General features: G+C 38.8%; 1 protein-coding gene across 1 annotated transcript; it reads right to left on the bottom strand.

Annotated features, from left to right (window-relative positions):
• Positions 1 to 17,405: 17,405 nt before the first annotated feature.
• FBXO5 (F-box protein 5) lies at positions 17,406 to 21,799 on the bottom strand. The gene is made up of 4 exons (XM_053937383.1): positions 21,064 to 21,799; positions 20,663 to 20,753; positions 19,321 to 19,482; positions 17,406 to 18,079 (listed from the first exon to the last, which is right to left on the bottom strand). Exons 1-4 carry the CDS (start codon positions 21,783 to 21,785, stop codon positions 17,828 to 17,830), a joined length of 1,227 nt encoding a protein of 408 aa, XP_053793358.1. The 5' UTR covers positions 21,786 to 21,799; the 3' UTR covers positions 17,406 to 17,827.
• Positions 21,800 to 22,157: the final 358 nt, after the last annotated feature.

The following is a 22,157-nucleotide window of genomic DNA, read 5'->3' as shown; positions in this document are numbered from 1 at the left end:
TAATTGGCCAATGTCTTTTTTCAGTCATCTCAAAGAAAAAAAAGGTGAAGAGTTAAGAGTTCTTACAGTAAAATAATTTTCTTGAGGACATACCAGGAAGTATCTCCATGGAGATCTCTATAAACCAAGGAGCAATATTTCTTATAACCTCCCTCAACATCAGTGGGGTGCAACATAGATAATCTGAATTTGTGATTTTTTTAAGGTTAGGCTCCAGAAAGGTTCAGGTCTAAATTCAGCAAAAATAGGCATAGAACCTTAGGCATCTAACACAGTGTGCAGAACTAATGCAATCTGAAGTATGTACTGCTTTGTAGAAATAAAGAAAACAAAAACCAAAACCAACCAACCAAACACCAAAAAAAACCAACCCCAACACTCCTCCCGCCCCCCAAAGAAACAAACAAACAAGAAAAACAAATCAAAACCAACAAAAAAAACCTCTGGAAATATTTATATACTTGCATATGAAACCACTCTTTGGAGATTTTTCTTTCTCCATTCCCACCACACTGCCTGCACCAGGAAGGATACGTGGCCATTCAGGATTGAAGAAAACTGGTCCCAGTCCCTTCCTGACTCCTTCAAATTTCCTGAGATTTACTAGTCAATACCACACCCCATTACAACCACTTTCCTGAAAGCCAGACCACCTGCTCTCCTAAAGAATATCAGAACACACATCTGATGGGCAGAAGAAAGGTGTCTCTGAGGTCCCAGGTAGGTATACTACAGGTAAGTTAGAACTAGAAAAAGAAACCTTTGTCCCACCACAGACAACCTGGAGAAAAGGAGCTTTCTCCTGCGGAGAGGCAGATGCCATGTTGCAGTGGAAGTTCTCCCTCTTCATTGTTCTTCTGTATTTTCTATTAGATACTTAAGCAACAGGCAATCATCATCTGGCAAATGCTCACACAAGCAGACTAAACAGTTAATTTCTCTGAATTTCTGACTTTTAGAACTTGCTTTGCAATCACTTCTGCATGTCAAATGTCATTGTTTATATATTTGCTGCTGGCATCATGAAGAAAGCAAGGATCATTGCCATCTTTATGCATACAGATCAGTCTGAAACTATAATAAAGGCTGGTTTTTGCTCCTTAACACTGGCCTTTTGTTGAGATTCTGTCTAATATTCTACCAGACTAACAAAGCATGTATAATTTAAAAGTGCTAAAGAAGAATGCCACCTTATATACCACAAATTGTTATTTTAAAAATAAAAGTTATGATTAAAACAAACAAAACCCACCATGATCATGCTTTATGATACAAGTCCTCAATTCCCATTCACTTCTTCATAAGGAATGAGAGAAAAACAGGATTTCTGACTTTTTTCCTAATTGCTCTAAGTTGCAGTCTATAAAAAATGCACATCTTCATCTGAATGTTTTCTTTAATTATAATTTGTAATGAAACCCTTTATGCTTCCTACATTGTCCTCTGTGTCAACAACATTAAATTCCAATTTGTTGACATCTGGTCCAGTCCAAATCAAATCAAAGACATCTGACATTGCAGAGCTGTATTCAGCAAGCTTTCAGACAAACAGCAGAGGTTGCACAGAATTTGTTACACACCACAACAGATCTCCCTTCATCCTCAGTATGCACTGAAAAACAGTGTGAGAATCAAATACCAGAAAAGAAAGAATGAAGAATTAAAAAGGGATGTCTTGTTCTTTCCAATTTTAAGTAACCATAAACTAGAATAATTCCACTGAAGTCTGCAGAATACTACTGTGGGAAAAAAAATAGAGAAATTACATTTTCTCACCTTGAACAAAAGCTGTTTGATTTTAAATAATTGGATGAGTATTCTGTATTCACAAATGCAGCATTCTAGTTCCTTTGTAATAAAGATAGAAAAAAGCTTTCTTTAACTTTCATCTCCCTCCACAAAAACTACTTGAAATTTTGGCATATGTAATGAATAAAACTTTTCTTAGGGAAACTGAAGCAGAGGTCAGTAAAGCAGTGAAAGAAATGTAGTAAGAAAGATAATTGTACTTGCAAGGCCTAGGAAGTGAAGGATCTGGGTGGCATTCATGATTTCATTCCTTCCAGTGCAGAGCTCATCAGGCAAAATGTCTGTTGTGATTTCAGTAATGTAACTGTGTCCTCTTGACTCAACAGCCTCTTTTAGGCTATCCATGTCCACATCAACCAGAGCACCATTTGGAGCCATGCTGATCCATTCTGGTCCCTTGCTACAGCCCTTGGGTTAGGCCTTGGAAGGGAATCAAGCACCATCCGCTTTCCCAAGACAATCAGAGAAGTTTAATAAGCAGCATTCAAGGGTGGAAGTAAGAGATGGAGAGCTGTTTTCTCAGAATATCAATATACAATTCACATGTATTTTGATTTAATTTGTCATTATACCCTAGCTAGTGACTGCAAACTTTCCTCTGAAAGATCCTTTTTGGTATAGATCCTTTTGATCCTTTGAGGTTACATTAGTCCACAATAAAAAAAAGTTTGCTTTGGGATTATTTGGGACTTTATTAATTGAAGATTTTTATGTTAAATAATTACCTTAGTAAATGTAAAGACTTCCCTGAGATGAGATGATGGTAATGAAAACTTCAGCCTAGTGCTAAATACTGTCAACAGAAAAACCTGTGTCCTCCGAAAGGCCAAAAACCACTTATCAACATATTGTAACAAAATATGAGCACAACACCCTCAATCAGATGTGGCTTGGTGATTGACAGCAGCCATCTCTCCTTTAAACAATGCATCAGTTTTACCATCAAAAACAACTCACAGGAGGGTGCTAATGTTCTCCCCCAGCTCCTGCAGCAGCAAAAGCAGCAAAGCGTGGAATCAGGTTGGAGAGGGAGGATGAAGACAGAAATTAGCTGGTAGGCACCTCCAACAGCAACTTGGAAAAGTTAGGTATAATGTTGTGTTGGTTTATAATTATTTCTACAAAAATTAAATATAAAGGATATAAAATTTCCAAATCAAATGACTAAATCAAAAGGGTTTGAGGAGAAGAGTGGGAAAAAGCACAGCTCTAGACTCTGTGATGCTGAGGTGCCATGTGCCAAAGCTGTGAAACAGCCCTGTATACCCCAGGCCTATTAAAGTGCAGCTTCTCTTCACTGGCCTCAATTCCTAAACCTGAAATAAGCAAAAAAATATAACACAGACATACCTAGCAGAAGTGCTTCATGAGAGGCTCCTAATGGCAGCAAGTCATGCGAGATGGTTTCATGGGCTCTAAACATCCACAGGCATCTGCTGGCTGAAGGCCTGTGTCAGTAGCAGAGCCTCTCCTCAGTCTATTTTTCAATACAAAAAAGTGTAGATATGATTCAGCGTCATGCACCTCCCTCTCTCTTCTTGAAGAAAGAAGCTCATCCTGTCCTCCTCCACCTTCCTCTCCACCTCCAGCTGTTTTGAAAGAGCTGCCTGTCATATTTAAAGCAGACCCCACCTTACAGTGAATAACAGCATCTAATAAAATTCTGGGGCACCAAATCTTTCTACTTTCCCTGAACCCCAGAGGCTACTTAGAGCTCCTCAGCTTGCCTATGGTAGAAGGGTGAGTGATCCAGCCAAGTCACCAGCTGTTGAGTCACAAGTAAAGGAAGGGTAGCCACTTCTTGCAGGTGCTCCAGGTGAGACCCATATACCAGTGTTGATCTCCTGTAGAAATGTCTCAGTGGCCTTTGCTCCTCCAGTCACTGGAGGGAGTTACTGCCATGAGAGTAAAAGGGGAATACAAAAAAAAAAGGCAGTCGTGACGGTCTGCCAGCTTTTCCTCCTCAGCCTCCAGGCTTCAGTCTTGGGCAGAATGGGCAAAGCCACTGCTTCTCCACTAGCACAGCTCCCCATAGCAGTGGGGAAGAGGATGGCTGCAATCACAGCAGCTGCTGCAGCCTTCTGGAGTCAGCTCTGAGTCACCACACAATCACATCACATCATTATCACCACTTAGCATGCATGATGACCAACACTTTCCACAAATGGCTAATAAATGTCTATCACTTCTATTTTAGCCTTCCCCTCTTATTTTATTGAGTCTAATTTCTCATGCCAGCACTTCACAAGCATCTTGGAAAGCAGCATTCAAAATGTCTTCTTCCAGACTTTCAGTTATACATATCAGAGATAATTACATTTTAGGCAGTTGCCTGGAAGCTGTCAGCACTGGGGCTGTATTCTACATGAGGGATGTGTCTCTGGGCTGGCTTGCTCCAGAAGCAAATCTAAATGTAGAGCACATGGAGGTGCAGGACAATACCTGCTCCCCTTTCCACCTGCTCTCCCACCGTGACAGAGACTTGCCCTCTCGCCTTGCTGTGCTGGGAGAATTTTTGAATGTATCTCTAGGACTACTTGCATTACTTGAATAACCACCCCTTTGAGGAGAGGTTGACGAGCCAGGCAGAAGTATCCTGGAGTTAGATGGATTAAGCTGTAAATATTCACCTGAACTGTGCCACTCCAGAAACCTTTTCACCTTGTACAGAGAGAAACAGTAGCTGTAAACAGAATAATGGTTGCAAAAGATACACCACAGGGGAACACCAGTTTTTAACACTGTTATTAACGAAACATCTCATAAAAATCTTTCACAGATCTGACAACTCTTTGCTGAACTGTTCTAAACTATAACCTCTCAGCACATTTTCAAGAGTATTACATCATTTTCTTGCTTTGCTTTTCTGCTTGGAAAAAGCTTGTTTCTTTCAATATTCTTGGTATTTTAGCAGCAATTTTAATTATTTATTAATTTAAATATTTAAATTTATTTAAATTTAAATTGACTTTTTAGTATTTAATTGAATTGAATAATCAGTGATTTTTCCTCTGGAAGAGTACTAAAAAGAAAAAATTGAGTAAGTTTATTGTGATTTAGCCACAAATTTATAGTGTATTTAACATGATGATATGCTCAATTTAACACATTTATCAATGGATTTAAATATATGCCTGCTGGGGTTTAAACTTGACAATGACAGCACAACACGATCTGTCATTTATATATTTGCAACATATATTTTGGAGCTAATTCACTTCTCATTCAATGAAGAAAAACTTTTACATTTACTGCAGTTATTCCAAAATATGCTCACAGACTTTGCAAGAAAAAAAAGACCCATAATCCTTACAGTATAACAGAAATTATCTATACACAATTTGGATTAGAGCCTCATATGCTGTGAATCATGTAGGTGTTTTGATTTAGAACAGCTGAAAGATCTGTCTCACCAAACATAAATTACAGGTTTCATCTGGGAGGTAAATCCCTGGGAATCTTTGGCTGACATGGAATCTATGCACTGTTTTCACATGCAGAGTCTGGGTATTACCAGCTAAATCTTAACTTGCTGAATATTGCAGATATTGCTCAGGCATAGCTAGTGCAAGGTCAGGAAGTTAAGCCATACTTTCAGCTCTTCACCACCTCTTCTTCATAACTTGCAGCAGGAATTTCGGGAAAAAAAAAAAAAAGGCTTTCTTTCCATTTCCTTAACATTGCTCAGGATTGGAAGTCTTTTTTCCCTGCCCTTCTATCATCACACACAACCCTCTTTATCTCTCTGTTTACTCCTTCCAGAACAGCACAAAATACATCCTTTCTATGTGCCCAGGGTAAAAAAGAACAGAATCCCTTCAATTCAGCTCAGTTATCTGAGGATGTGTATCATTCTTGCACTTTTCTTCCATGGCACTGTTAGAGATCTACATCTTTCCTAAGAGGAGATCACATCTATACATGCATGATAATTTATTCACTGTAATTGTTTTTAAAGTTCCTACAGTCCATCTATCTGGTGTTACTATTCTTTGGGAAACAACAGAAACTGCACACATTTGGTTAAAAATCTGAATGTGAACTGATTGTTACCCAACAAATTATCTCACTGCCATAAATATAATTAAGAATGTAGGGCAAATTCCAATCATTTTGAAATGACATAGTTTCAGTAAAGATCATTCTGTATTCTAAAACCTCAACTGATTATGTTACAGCAGCTTAGCTGGTCCACTATGGCTGTCTTTATGCAAGCAAATGATAAGTTACTTGAGGAGTTACCTGGGCATAGGAATGCTGTCTTCTAGTGCTAGAACCGTGCTATTAGCATGTACCAAGTAACTTTTTCCCAAATAATTCCTAGGTACTGTTCATAAGTTAACACTGAATGGACAGCGCCACAAAGAGGTCACATGCACATAGTCAACCTCTTTTGGAGGCACTGGGGATTCATTAGCACAGGCACGGGCTAATCTGTACTAGTTAGCCTCAGTTACTGTAGACATTTCTGAACACTTTTATTTTGCCAGCTTGTAGCCATGGGTATGCTCTAAACCCACTCATGTTGCAAAGCAGAAAAAATTATTCTGAACACCAATGGATAGCTTTTAAACTAAAGTGCATCTTGAAAACCAGGACTAAAACTGAGTCCCAGGACTGTTATTACACTCAGTAGTGGTTCTTAAACCTCTGTAACATACTCATAATACATTTGATGCCTAAAATTCAGCTATGTTATGAATGCCTTGTAGTGTAGTATTGTTGCATCCTGGGTTTGGGTTTAGATTAGGGGTTCTTATTGATGTTAGTTAGCTGAGTCCTGTGTACCTTTTTGTTCTCCCCCCACAGTTGTTAGCTGCAGGCTGTCCGCCATTGGAGTGTTCCCCTGTCACTCCTGTGACCACTCCCCCATCCAGTCCTGAGGAGTTCGGTGTCTGTCACCCCAATCCTGCAACCCCATTCGCCCCAGGGCCCCGTGTCCACCCCTGCTGTGTTCTAATTGGTCGCTGTAGTACACGCCAGCACCACGGCGTCTGTATTCATTGGGCGGGAGGGTGCCTGCCCTCCCTGTCACACCCCCTATATCATCCCACTCCCCCCGGTGCCGGCACCATTTCCCCCACGTGGCGTGGGATGCACGGGTCGTGGCCCCCCACCTCAACTCTCTGTAACAATAAAGCCTTCCTGCTTTCCTTCGTGGGTGATTTGGACAAATTCCTTCCCTCTTTGCCTTGGACCCTCGCGTGGGTGACAGAACCCAGCAGACCCCGACCGGCGTGCCAGCTGCAGCGGCACACAGGAGGGAAGCGGCGAGCCTGAGCTCCGGAGGGAGGAGCACCGAAAGGCGCCGGATCTGCCCAGAGCCGGTAGAAACAGCACGACTCCGCATAGTATATATTGCTTTTATGGTGACTAGCATTCCACAACAAATTAAGAACATACTCTAATTAGAAAGCCTAAGCTGGGATAATTAGATGCTGAGCATGGCTCTGTTACATAGAGATTGCAAAGTATCTCTTCTTGAAGTAAGGGATAAGTATGCATATGTAGTCTGTGTCTGCTAATAATAATATAGCAGTGCTGTCATGGACAACAGGAGCAATAGATTAAACCACCCCCAACCTCATTATAATTCAACAATGTAGGAGGAGAAGGTCATGGCCATACTCAGGGGTTAAAATTAAAAGGAAAATTCATTAACTTTGAATCCAGCTCATCATGCCTGCAAGTCTGTATACAGAGAGATGGCTTTACATTCTTAATAAGTTAGGAAGCACTAGGAACTGAAAGATTAGAAGTAACTTCAGTGAAGTAGAATTTAAAACCAAACAGCATTGACTATAAAACAAGGTAGTAATCCAAGAAATAAGTGTGTTCTAAACAACACTCATGAATGCATCAATAAATAGATAAATTCAGTTATATTATCTTGTGTTGAACTCTGATATTTTTCTGACATTACTTTTGGAAATTAATGATAATCAACAATGTAGGAATGTTGTGCTTTAATTCATGGCAAAATAGGGCTCAAAACCATTATGTATGACAAATATCTAATGAAAGAAAAAAATCTTTTTACACACTTAATTTTTATGACCTTTTCTTTGCCTTCCTCCTCTTTTGTAGAGGACTCTTGCTTTGGAGGAATGAGTGAGTACTGGTATGGTTTTTGGCATCACAGAAAGATTAACATGATAGCAAACTTGAAATTGCGGCCAAGTTTAGTACCGAGGTTGTAGGGTGGCACTGATGGCATGTGCTCCTACACTTTTTATAGCCAACCTTGCAGAAGGAAAGGAAAGTATCACTGCATTAGTGTAATGATTTCTGTGAGTTTGTATCTTTGCCCCAGCAAAGATTGAGAATTGTATGTGCATGTGCTTTCACCTGCTTGTTTTACATCCACTCAGAAAACAGGTAAGAAGATGGTTCTGTCTTCGCTGTTCTGATGTTAAAGCACTGATTGTTTTGTTTTGTTTTGTTTTTTAAAAGATGTTATCCATACCAAGTATTTTCAAATTAAAAAGTGTAGTCTCCAGCTGCTTCAGGAGATGGGGTTCCAATACATGATTCCAATAGTGTGAAGGTGGGTGGTTGCATTTTCCATGCTGCTAGGGAGGAAGTGGCCCAAGCAGTGCTTGGAAATAAACATTTCCACTGCTGTGGAAATGTTTATACAGTGTTGGGAAACAGCACCACTCCCTGCCAGCCTGTTCCCACCTGACCAGAAATGGGGGAGTACAAAAGTACTTAAAATTTTCTTTAAAAACTCAGCCTTTGTTTGCTCTGAATATGATTCTGTCCAAGAGAAGAACCAAGTCTTCTACAGCCCTGTCTTTGGTTAAAATAACAGTAAATGATTTTCAGTGTTCCTGCTGTGAGCTTTGCATGGTGGAGTGCTGTAAGCTGAGAGCAGGAGAGTTGTGTATGCAGTACCTGCATGTGTGAATGATGGGACACAAGAGAAATGGGGTGCATGTGGTACCCATGTCATGCCAGTGTAAAGAGAAAAGCTGAGGGGCAATCCTGGACTCCCCAGCTTGCATTCAAGATGATGCTAACTCAGTTGCATGTCTGGTTTTGGCTAGAGCGTGTCTTGCTACCTGTTTGTTAAGAGCATAGACAGGGAAATCACAAGTCTGGAAAAATAGAAAGAGAAAGGCTCTACAGGCACACCCTCATTAAATACTTATACTGAAGGCAAAACAGATATCTGAGGACTAGTTTTATATGCAAAAAGAATCTCTTGGACAAGCACTCACTAATTAAGGAGAGACCCAGCTTCAACTCAGGCTTCCTTCAAGCCATACCATGTTTTATGTTCACGAAATGGACGTTACACTGGTGGACTCCAAGTAATAAATACCAAACTTCAAGATGGCAACTTTTGTTCCATTTCATCATTTCTGAATACTCTGGGATGCAGAAAGGTTTACTAAAACTTTTTTCTGCTGTTGGGAATAAGTGTTTTTCTTTTGGAGTTTTTCCCCAGTGGTCATTATGTAAGATGACCTTGTGAAAGTTTGAGTCTGCTGACTCAGAAAGTCTTAGCTTGAAAGATAGTAAAATATTCTGAAAAGTATTGAAATTTGTCATCAGCATTGCTAGAATAAGGTGATGAAAATCAAAGGCATATTAAGCAGACAACTATTTTAAAATTGCCCAACCTTTTAAATCAACAAATTTGAAATTACACAGCATATATAAAGAAGATAATAAAGTCTCATTATAGACATGTCCTGTACTGTCTGGACTAAATTCTATGATCTCTCACATCTCCTAAATTATATATTCTAGGTGCTTTCCATGGTGTTTAAATTTTAGCATAAATTAAAAAACCTACATGCTACTACTACTCTGAATTTAAGTCATGCTAACTGAGGTTTAATACAAAAATTATCACGATGCCTTTTCATCCTCCTCAGAGTTAACATTTACTACCTACAAAACACATCAAGACTAGAATGACATTGAAAATACATACAGTAGGGGGTTTTGTGGCAATTTTGTAGCAGCTTCTAATATAATATAGCAGCATCTCTAAACCGAGCTCCTACAGAGGATAGATATATCGTGCCTATGAGTGTTCTGAGTTCACCGGCAGATGAAATCCATTTTTCAGTAACGCAAATACTGGCTTAATTTACAAAGATTTATGGATCAATTTCTTGCCTGTAGGCTGTGTATCACAATCCTGTATTGAGCTTTCATGCCCTTAAGGGCAAGCTTATGGAGAAGCCTTTTGGATCATGTTTCCGTCCATGTTAATTTTTAAAATTATGTGCTTTCTTACTGGCTTTGAACAAGTCTTGGAGATGATAGCCAAAATATTTGCTGACTTCTTTTAATTTCTAGTCCTTCAAACTTTTTCTACCAGGTGTAAGGCTTACTTCCAGCAAACTGTGATACTTGTGGTGGGCTGAAAGGGAACACTCTCACCTACACACCAGTTTAAAATCTGATTTTTTAAAGCAAGTACCTCTTATCATACTGGATTAAACATTTCCCACATTTTACACTTTACATCCTGAAAAGGGGTAAAAAAATATAAGCTTAAAATTCTGCAAATTACAACTAAACTCAGTACTTAAAAAAATTTATTGCATAATGTCCCTACTTGCAACTAAGTCCTAGCACAATAGTTTACAGAGACTTTCTAATTTCTATGTGTAATGTATTTTGTTTTGAAATTGAATAAATCTTCTGTGAACGGGAATTAAATATACAGATAACTCTGGAATAGGAGAACCTTATTCCCTGAATAAAAATTTAATTGGTTCATAAGAAAGAATTTCTGTTCAAATGGCAATGAAACCATTCAGATATATTTTTGAACCTTACAATTATATTTAATTATTTCTCTGAAAAAGAATCTACTAATTTAAGATCAAAGGAATAGAAATAAATAGTAATTTAGCTGATGGCTTTTCTTTTTTAGCTTACAGTCCTTGTAAGCCCATATTAAATCATATACTTAATTTATTCAGGAAAGATAGCAAAGGAAAAGCAATATTTGCCCTCTACCATCCTCTCCATAATTAACATCTGTTAAACTTTGGAAGCCTAATCCACTGGTCAAGTCACATGTGTTTTCACTTGGAATGACAACTATTTCAGCCCAGTCAGCAGTGATAAATATTTATCCTGGTTCTATAGAGGATAAGAAATTTCTGGTTTTATCATCTGCATAAGCAGTAGACTTATGTGATGTAGACTTAGAAAGGCTGTACATCACTTACCTGCGCTAAGAAATTGCTTCAAAAGGTGAATTTCATATGAGAAAGAAAAATAAAGGTATTTGTTACCTCTGACCCTCGCTTGGTCTTGAATGAGCTGAGCCTGGTTTTATCATTTCATACAATCTCTTTTGTAATTCTATAGCTGTATTTATATATATATATATATATATATATATCAGCAATAAAGTAACCAAATTTCAAACATTAATTAATTAAACCGGTAATCTTTCTTTTTTAGACCCTTCACATTCCCAGAAGTTTCATTGCTTGTTTGAGCACCAGGTAACACAAAATACAAATCTTATTGAGACGTGCACAACCAGTACCTTTGATTTTGGTCACCAGAATTTTAGAAATTGGTATGCAGTAAAGTAAGTACCAAAAAGGCATTTAATTTGCTTCAGTGTCAATGTGTATGGATAGGAAACCTGAAAGAATTTTAATCATATTTGAGACTGGCATGTAAACATAATGCAATATATTGAATTATCATCTACATGAGATACTTTGGGAAAACATTGCTATAGTGAGGATAAAGGGTTCTGTATGAACAGTGAAAGTCTTGCTCTTGATTGTTACGCCAAGGAAAGAATACATCTTCTGTTCTGATATGTTAAGCAGTAAAAAAGTCATCTTAATCTTTTTAAGAAAGTCAGCCTTCAGGATATAAGCTATTTACAAGAGTGTTGAGAAAAGTCAAGATTATCACTACTGACAAGAGAATAAATCTATGAGTCTTAGCACGCTAAGAGGTGTACACTAAAAGGTGTACTTGTTATCTACTACATGGTTAATTCATAGCAGAGTGGTGGTGCTGTGGTAGTGATGTAAGACATTGAGATGTCTTATTCTATATATTTTACATTTGTATATCAACTACAAATACTAAGAATATAACTGCTATTTAACAGAGGTGAGGAGATCAGAACAAACATGAACTGCTTATTTTGCCAAAAACCATTGCTAGAGTATATACAGTGAGATTGGAAGTCCTGTGGTATTCCTACTGATTTACTTATCTTAAACATATGACAGCTTACATGTTTTCTTACCCTGCTTCAGAGGGCTCTTACTACTACAGTTTAATATCACAATTTTTTTACACAACCATGATGTGCCACAAAGGAAGAAAGGGACATGAAGCAATTCAAACTTTCTGGATTTCTTACTGGCACACAGATTTTTTTATTGTTGAGTATATAAGTAAACATGTTGCAGAGAGTAAATGTTATGCTCCCTGTTGCAAGTATTTTTAAGGCAACACAAAGCTTTTTAATTTACAAACATCATATGCATTTTTTCAAGCAGCTGGTGTTTAAAGTATGTTTGTAAGCAAATTGCACTTGATGTTTTCTCTGCTAATTTGGTACCAAGGGACAATCTTGAAAATTAGATCTATATATGACTAACAAAAATCTGCTGTACAATGTAATTAACTGAGCCAAGGTAGACCCTGAGAAAATGACACTAAACACAAGAGGTAAGTCTCAGAGCTCTTGTGTCATCATGTTTGCATTATGATTCATGCATCAGCCAGCTCCAGTGAAGCCTCTGGAAGCAGCCTTGATCCCTGCTGAGCAGGGGCACTGCACTCTCTGCTGGGCGCAGAGCTAGCATGGGCAGAAAGCAGAGGGGAGTTTTGGGAGGTGGTGGCCACCACAGCTGTACCCATCCCCAGTCCCTCATGTGAAGGTGGAGATGCCATGCGTTAGCCCTGGAAGAGCTGTACCTCCTCCTGAAACACAAGAGCGTCTCCTGAGCCCAGTCCCTCTGCACAGCAGCCAGGGGCTGCCTGACCTTTATATGCCCACAGCAAATACTTTAGGTTAGAGACACCCCTGACCCTTTCAGTGTGAGTCTGACTTGAGGGCCTAAAGAAGCCAGAGAGGCTTTTTATCTCCAAACCAGCATGAACCATTACTCCCTTGGTGTGGCTATGAGGAAATATCAAATGCCCAGAGGCCTTTGTTTTTCAGCCCTGGCCTGGCACAGTTACACTAGCCAAGGGTACATCCCAAAAGCTAGCCCAGCACTTATGAGGTGGGAAATAGGGCAGTGGAGGGGCAGGGTTCCCTCCCTCTTCCCAGACATACACTTGCATGGCCAAGTGACATCTTTGGGGCTGTTCTTCAGGCCATGGCCTGGCCCTGACGCTGCAGCTGGCTGAAGGCTGCAGATGGCTAATTTGAATGCTGGACTGAGGTACTGTGAGGGCAGCTCTGAATGCAAAAAGCAGAACAATATAAAACCTTAAAGGACAAAACCCCAGCTGCTGCTGAATGATCTCAGTGGCCACTACAACGTCTGTTCCATCATTTAAGTCCTGCAACTATTTCTGCCTGTGCTAGCAGGTTCATAGAGCCTAGCTGCTTTTATTTTGTGTTGGGAACATCAGCACTATATTTTGACCTTTTTACCCTTAAGTTCCCATGGACTACTTCAGAGGAGAAACCATTCTGACAAGGTTATACTAAAAGTGAGTGGCCCTGACAATTTGTACATCCTTAGGTAAAGACTCACAAGGAGTCTTTCATATTTCAAATATATCATATTTCAAATATATGAGAATGGGCATCATGATGGCAAGTGTCTTCAAAAATCAAGCCTCTATCACAGTGGCCTGGTCCATCCTTGCATTCAGGTAATGGCATTTCAGCTCCGGATGCCAGCCCCTCCAGAAGCACAGTGGAGGCACTCTACAAGAAGTGATGTATGCATGCTGTGACTGTCAGATATTTTGCAAGTTGGCACCATTAGCGCCTGCCAGAAGACATGTCAAGGTGGCACCACAGCAGTTGTGCTGTTGAGATGTTCACCAAACCTCCATCAGGCAGGAACACTATGTCAAATCCCAGGCAAAGCTCTGTTTGCCTCTTCCTCCAAACCTGCACCAAGGGCTTCATAGGATAGCTTGCACCCACTGCTTAGGAGTGGTGACTTTGCTCTCCAGTTGTCACTATGAGGGCACAAGGTGGGCAAAACAAACGTCACGTTTAGGGCAGTTAATCACTCCTTGAAGAAGGCACCTGCATTTTCCACACAACAAAGCTTTTATGAAAGGCTCCTTTGTATTTTTAAGGTTAGCAAAGGTATACATATCCTACACAAATATGTTTGAAACAAATATTAGAATCAGTAATCGAATCTGTCTGGTTGCAGATTTAATCTGATTCCCCATGACTGTAGTAACTACATCTACAGCTACTGTTAATAGGGGAGAAGGGAATATACTCTCTGCGAACATAGCAAAAGGAACTCAGTGAATCCAACTTCACGCAGTGAGTGAGTCAAGAGCACCATCTCGTGGTTTTCCCTTTCCAGAACAGATTTCATTTCTAAAAAATCCCTATACTACAACATAATTTCCTCAACAGGAAAGCCCTTGGCTTTGGGAGGTGGGAATAGAATTCTTATTTAGAATCTTAATCTAGATTCCATCTTTTTACAGTCTCTAAGTCAGGGCAGACTTTATATTGTAGGGCTAAATATACAGCATTTTTTGAGAGTGGTCACTGATAAAACTATGATTATACACTTAAAAAAAATTCAACATGCTAAAATTTTGCTTACTTGCAGTGAAACCTTTGGCTAGGGAGAACGTATCTGGCACTTGCTGCAGTTTTGCAACATGTTAGAAATCAGGCTCCGAGATGACCAACTGGGCTACGGTGCCAGTAGCTGCAGAGTTAAGGGTTGTTTTTTCTCGTTTTGGTTCTTACATGTCCCAGTCCTCAAAGCACAAAGGCTTCTGCTGGAGGACATATTAAACTGATAAGTGCATCCAAACTTGTCCCTGTTTATACAAGTGACTATCATCACTATCAGGCACTTCTCTTCAGCTTCTCTCCTTGTTGTGGTGAGAGCAGAAATTGCCTTTAATGACTTGCAGAAAGGTGCAAGCACCTCGAGCAGCTCCTTGGGGTTTTCAGGACACCATTGTAACTGCAAGAAAAAAGACCTGAAAAATGCAGATACTAAATATTGATTTCAGAAAGTCCTAAATGCTTACCTTTGTCTGTCTCCCAGCTAGCATTAGTATGAAGGAATAATCTGTCTTCACAGCTGTTCAGGCTGGGGGGAACAGCTGCTAGACACAGCAATTTACACAGCAGAGAAACGTCCCACCCTTCTTCACCATGCAGAGCCATTGCTAGAGATAAGTAAGCAACTGGAAGAAATCTGTACTTGCACCAGGAGACTCTGGCAGCATGCAGGCATTTATCACCCTGTGTAGATCTGAAAGGAGTATGCAGTGTGGGTAAGCAGCTTATCACATTCCTGCAAAGTCACTGGGGCTGCCAACTGCTGAGTTTGAAAGTGCTTTTTGACAACAGCTGCAGTACCTGAGGAGTACTGATCTCCATATGGCAATTGCCCTGCTCTTGCCCTAGGTATGACTCACAACGATTGCATATCAAAGGCAAGTCCAAGATAGCTCAGCAGAGACATTCACAACAATCTGCATCTACGCCTTTCACACCTTTGGCACACAAATCACTCTCCTCAGCACTCCTTGGGGCACCTACTAGTAGTAACACTCATCATCCTCACTTTGAGGACCTGCTTTCTCCCTCAGCAGCAGACACCAGCAGGCCTGGGTGGGGACTGATTGTCCACCTTTTTCTGCAGCTCACCCACCATTCACTGAAATTTATGAGGAGACCAAACATCCTGCTACTTTCAGTAAGATTCATGGTTTTATTCAGGCTCCCTGCTCAGTGTTATTGAGCAAGGTTTGAAATGCTGGGCAGGATTATGATAAAGAAATAGCTGTACCACCCTAACAGATCCTATGCATAAGAAAATTGGAACTGTTGATAACAGATCAAGGTCTCTTGATCTGGATCAGGACATTCAACAGTGAGATGTCACTCACTTGTTGAAGGCTGCAATCTTGAATGTCTATTCTGATTTAAACTGAAGCTGGTAGGCAAGGCTCTGAGGATCATATAAATAAAAAATGGTTGGACAAGTGGAAAGACCGACAATGTTTTGCAGCAGATCCATTACAGCTTGGCCAAAGTTTCATTAAGTCAAATAATTTGACCTTTCTAACAAGGTTTCAGGTAAAAGATAGTTGCTCCTTATCACTCAGAAATTAGTAAAAAATGTCCATATCTTCTCTCTTATCTGGAGGTAACAAGGAATTTTTCTCAAAATTCTTCATGAACAGATAATTTCTACAGCTAAAAATAAAAAAAAAAAGGAAGAAAAAGAGCAGCTGTTCTTTACTCAGTGTACAAATTGTTAGGCCTACTAGAAAGTGCATTGTTTCTTTAGTAAGCTCCAAACTATGAAAAGGTACACTTGATTTACCACATTCAATTTAAAAACACATGATTTTAATTCAAGATGTATCCTACAGTGCAGTCTACAAGTGAATGCCTGTGCCATATTCCTTGAAATTACTATAGGAAATAGCATTTCTGTTCACATCACATTATCTGCACTCTTTAGGACACAGGAATTTCAGTAGAGATGAAAATTTTAACAAATTTTGCTTGTAAGATTTCTTATCTCTGTGTGCTCAGCCTAACACTTGCTGTGGCTTTATATATATCAATATGGTACTATCTAAATACCAAATTAAAGTATAATAGGATTACAGATTCACAGAATGGTGTGGGTTAGAACGGACCTTAAAGATCATCTAGTTCCAACTCCCCTGCTGCAGGACAGGGACACCTTTCATTAGACCAGATTGTTTAGAGCTCCATAAACACTTCCAGAGTTTCTCTAAGGAAACCCGTTTCGGTGTCTGACCACCCTCACCGTAAAGAATTTTTCCCTAATATCTAATCTAAATCTACTTTCTCCTAACTTTGAAGCCATTCCCACTTGTCCTGTTACTACACACATTATAGTTCAAGGAGCAGGACTACAGTGCAGTGCTCCCAGTCAGTTATTTACTTACCCAAGAGGGAAAAAACCACCCCAGATAATTCCACAAAAATATGAGTCTATTTCTTGAAAGCTTGCCTTTCTTTACTGTGGGATCAGGAATATTTTGCTGACAGTGAGCTAGTTTGGCAACAGCAGCATAAATCCAGCCAAAAGAAAAATTTCCATTGAAATGAAAAGGAAGTGCTGGCACTTTTGACACTATAGGCAATTACTGATAAGAGCCTTTAGGTAAGATGCAGGAATACAACATGACAATGGATTCAGTACACTGTTTTATACAAACCCAGGAGGACTTGTTCTTTGTTGAACCAACAATTTAAAGAAGGACATACTAGAAAACATGCAAAAAGAGCATGAGAAGCACTTAGGACGATAAATAGGAAGGCCAGATTTGCCAACCAAGTTGTTGAGAATAATCATTTATTTTCACATTTACAAGACAAATATGAATAATATTTACAAATATATACAAATATTAAAATTAGCTTGTGATTTCAAAAAAAAGTCAAAGTATTTTTTAGCAGTATAGCCAACATACAGTACTTTTTTTTTGAACTTAGAAAAGGTTCAAGAAATGAAAGAAGACATGAAGAGCAATTTCAGATTCACATAAGAGAAGCCATCAGAGAAAGTGTTATTATGAATGTCCACATTTTAAAATCAAAGGCAAAGCTTCGAAAAACCATAAAATCTAGTCTCCCTCATATTTTCACATTAAAAGGGGCTTCACTCACCTCACTCGACAGCACTGGAAAGGTTTTTAAAACCTTTCTGAGCAGGATGATTAAATTAACAGACGAATAACATAATTAACCATTTACATGAATATGGAATAGCAGAAAGCATTATCTTCATGGATGACTTAAAAAAAACCCTTTTTTGGGACATTTGCCAATTTGTACTGGGGGAATGGATCACAATCTCTTTAGATTCTGTTTGCTTTTCTTAGTCCCAGGAAGCGGCCCTGGTGCAGAGTTGTGTTTCACTGCTTTGCTGCTCACACAGTCACTGGAGCTGTGGTAGCTGCACATGCATTTAGTGCAAAAGTCAAAGCCACAACTTTCACGATTGCACGTTGCTCTTTGGAGGTAGGAGTCATACTTGGCAGGTGAGCCACAGCGATGGCAGGCTTTAAGGCTTTCAGTGTTTTTGAGGTTCCTGGCAGCCTGTTGGAAAAAGCACAGAGAAAATCATGAGTAGAGGGTAAATACACTCTCCAAACGTTTCCTGATACTACGTTAGTGCCACAAACATATTATAACTTCTCCTAATGTAAGGAGACAAACTAAAAACTTAGCCTAATTCTTGTTGCATCAAAGTCTGATGGAGTTCAGAACAGGAATAATAGGAATATAATTACAGGTATTTTGAACTGGAATAGAGGTAGCCAATTTAAAATTCTTAAAATTTAAAAGTTAAAGGACAGGCTAAATCCAGAGCAATGAGGGTAACAGCCTTCCTGAATCTTCCAAACCTCATTCAAGGATGGTGATGTAGTTGTGTATAGATGCATATATCAGGAGTTAAATTTTATTACTCCTACTGAACAGTTGTACTTCTACATTCCTGATGCTACAAAGTCCTATATAGTAGTATTACAGCATCTTGATTATACTTTCCAGTGACCTTTCATCATCTTCTCTTATTGCATCAATTTGCAGAATGAGACTTGAGCATAAAACCTTTTTCTATTAGGAAAATCTTTTGCTTATTAACAAGAAATTGCTTTCAATAAGCATTTTTAAAAGTCTTATAAGATACAGGCACAGGTCTACATTTCAAGTATGTAGGAAAAAAAAACAGCCTAAAAAAACAAGGTGAAGAGGAAACAGGCTGTTGGCAGTTACTGACAAATGTAAGACACTATAAATAAGTAGTTAAAAAGTAATTTTAATGCCAGGTTCACAAAATACCCCACAGAACGATTAAAAGAAATATGCATTGCTAATTTTTTTTAATTGAAACTAAGAACTATTAAGTCTTTGATATTTTTCTTTTTTTTTTTCTAATTGTCCATCAGTTTTGAAGCAAAGTTGACAGTTTTTGTGATATTGCTTATCTGGAAAATATGTGATTGATTATAATAAACTCATGGAAAACAACAGGAAATGACCAATATTTTTTTAATATCTGGCAAGACAAAATTTAAGCAAAAAAAATTCACTAAGCGAAATTCTTAAGAGGGGAAAAAAAAAACGATGCAAGACATCCCAGTATATCAATATTCTTTCCAGTAGCTTCTGACATGGTCTTAAAATAGGCACACTAAGCAAAATTTGGCAGCCATACTAACAAGAATTACAAACACTTGAAACCGGAGATGCTACTTTCAAAAATACGCTCTACGAGGTGATTGTTTGACAGACAACATGAGAGAAATTAAAGATCAGTGGAAATCGCCACTTACCTCAGAAAACTCTGTGAGCCTGCTGTGATTCCTAGATTCTTTGGATCTGGTGCCTTTTTTGTTCAAGTATTTTGGTGGGGTTGCTTTCTGAATGGAAGCTAAGGACACTCTGTAGAGAACGTACTCTCTTGTTGCAGCATGTTCAGGTGCCTTAGTGACATTCTAATGAAAAGAAAAACAAAGACTTAAATTCGGGAAGAGAACTTACGAGAGTTTTTTGTTTAATAGAAGTCACTAAGTAATTTTAGATTCTTCCACCTGGTTTCCAATAATAAAGCATCACACCAAGGAGTGCTACTTATTTTACCATAACTTTCAGTCACTTCTGTTATAAATGCATAGAACAGCTCCCTAGTTCCTGGTCAAAAACCAACCATCTTCTAGTACATAATCCTACTTTCATATTAACACAGTTATTTAGGCAGAGCATGTAACCTATTCATTTTCGTTTTTTAAAGCAAAAATCAGTACTTCCAATTCTTTATTGTGAAGAGGAATGCTTGAAGCTTTCTTTGGGAAAAATAAACTCCACCCACCAATTTTTCAAGTTTCCAGTTAAAGTTAAAAAAAAAGCATACAATAGCACGGAAGAAATCAAACTTTATGGGATGAATATTCAGTACAAATGTTTCACCGCGACAGCACTGTAAAATACTACACAAAATTTAAACTGGTTAACAACCTTATCCTGTGGTAGATCCTAAGCCTTTGTTTGTTCTGTCTCTCCATCTCTCAAGAAGGAAAAACACTGTTAGTGTTTTAAGAATCCTGACTTGATAAAATGCTAGTCTAGTGTGGATGGATCAAGTATTTTTATTTCATAGAACAAGGCATTAGGAATAGCTCATAGTGCAAAAAGCTTTTCAGTTTCCATATCAGGTATGGACTTCATAGTGGACTTCATGGTGGACTTCAGAGACTACTGCTATAAACGGAGACCCTGATTCACAGAGCAACTTGAGCAGTTTATCTCAGTCTTCCTCCCTTCTGGGTCAGTGGGGATGCTGAAGCAAGCAAGCCCCTGCTAGGAGACTCTAGGGCTTGCCCAGTGGGCTGTGCTGGCAATGACTGTCTACTTACTGCCTTTCTCTGTAACGCAGGACTTGTGATAGTTCTTCAAAACATCTGCATCTCTCCTTGGGTCACCTTCTCAGTCAACCTTCCTTGGGGTCCCCAAAGTCCCTGATGTAACTAGCAATGCTTGAGACAAGGCATCCTAACAGGACAAACTAAGACAATTCAGTCACAGTTTTCAACCTAAGAAACTTTTCTGTGATCGCTTAAGCGTAGGAGGAGACTTGATATAGCAGAAAACCACTGATAGTTCAATGAAGAAACTTACAGAAAGGTTTTTCACAGCTCTGTTATACATTTGGAAAATCCATTTATCTTCTTGTAGAATCTTCTGCCATGTTGTGCTGACTTTGGCAAAACTGCAACAACAATACAAACACATCAGTTGCCTCCTAGGAAAGAGATTTATTAAATAGCAAGAATAACTGTAACCTGTTTCTTTTACATAATGATAGAAATTGTTCACTGTTGTAGTCTTTAATTTGCCTTTTAGGGAAAAGACAAATTCTCCATATGTATCATGGCTTACATTGTCAGTTCATGTTTTAATATATTAACACATAATACTAAACCTTGAGTAAATGTCACAAGCTCCATATCTAAAACATTAAAACATCTGATTATATTTTTTCCTTTCCCAGTGAAATACAATGACATCAACATACTTACTTTACTAAATCCATCTCGCTGAGATGCCTTAAAATGTTTGATAATATATGCTTCAGGTTTTTTTGGAAGAGTTCAGCAAGAATGTCTATTCTATCCAGCCCCATTTTCTTTCCAATTAAGTTACAAAGTTCAAATTTTCCCCTAGAAACAATTCTGTCTACAGCAGCCCAAGACTTGAGATTTCTTTTACCACTTTTTTTCAAAGTTGAGCAAATCACTTCTTCATAATGGATTACTGGCAACAGGGTCTTCTTTGAAAACTGTTCTTGGTTTTGGTTCTTCATGAGACAATGCTTTGGTGTACCACAGAGATTCCCAGCCAAAGGTAAACTATCCTCATGTTCTATTGCATCAGCATAGTGAGTACTTAACATAGAGGAATAACCACTATCCTCATGAAGTTTACTGCTTTGCATTGCCTCCATTTCAGAGATACCTTCATCAAGTCTCTGGATTACTTGGTTGTTTTCTTTGTTATGTATGGGTCTTTCTCCATCTTCAAGATCTAGATTTCTGGTAGCTGCATGATATGAGTCACTAAGGAGCATTTTTTGATGTTCTTCTGCAGAGCTTTTACAAAAGCATTCCTTATAATTCAAGGGGCAGGATTTTTCCAGTCTTGCTTTCTCCGCAGTACATTTCAATGGTGCAAACCCAGCACGAAGAGACGTGCAATCAAAATCACGTTTCATTTTGCAAGAGCGGTTAAGGTTCGATTTCATTTTGTTGTTTGTATTCTGCAAGAAACAAGGGCAGTATGAAAACACAGCATAAACTAGATCACAAATTCTTTTTCTTATAAAGACTCTATCATGCTTCTCTTCTGCATTATGAATTTTATGCTTGTATCTGACTCACCCTCTAGTGTCTAAAATACAACTAATGGAACTAAGGATTTGAACAGCCACTGATTAAACCTATGTAAGATCTTCCCAAAAACTAGTTTTATGCTGCATATAACTAGGGAAAGAAAACTGACTGAGCTATTTACTTGGTCACCATTTCACCAGCATAGATGAGACACAACAGTGCTTCCACTTCCTACCATAAAGGTAGCAACAGTCAAGACACTTGAGGTCCCTGCAAGGGACACC

Source organism: Vidua chalybeata, chromosome 3 (assembly GCF_026979565.1).
Source record: "Vidua chalybeata isolate OUT-0048 chromosome 3, bVidCha1 merged haplotype, whole genome shotgun sequence".
NCBI lineage: Eukaryota > Metazoa > Chordata > Aves > Passeriformes > Viduidae > Vidua > Vidua chalybeata.
Note: the sequence above shows the minus strand (reverse complement) of the source record. Positions and strands in the feature narration are given on the sequence as shown.

Bases quoted from the DNA above. Each gene is read 5' to 3' on its own strand.
- FBXO5 (XM_053937383.1), bottom strand. From the start codon at position 21,785: ATGAAATCGAACCTTAACCGCTCTTGCAAAATGAAACGTGATTTTGAT. The intron at 20,754-21,063 runs GTAAGTATGTTG...TTGTTGTTGCAG, and splicing joins AGCGAGATGGATTTAGTAAA to TTTTGCCAAAGTCAGCACAA. The intron at 18,080-19,320 runs GTAAGTGGCGAT...TTTTTCCAACAG, and splicing joins GGCTCACAGAGTTTTCTGAG to GCTGCCAGGAACCTCAAAAA.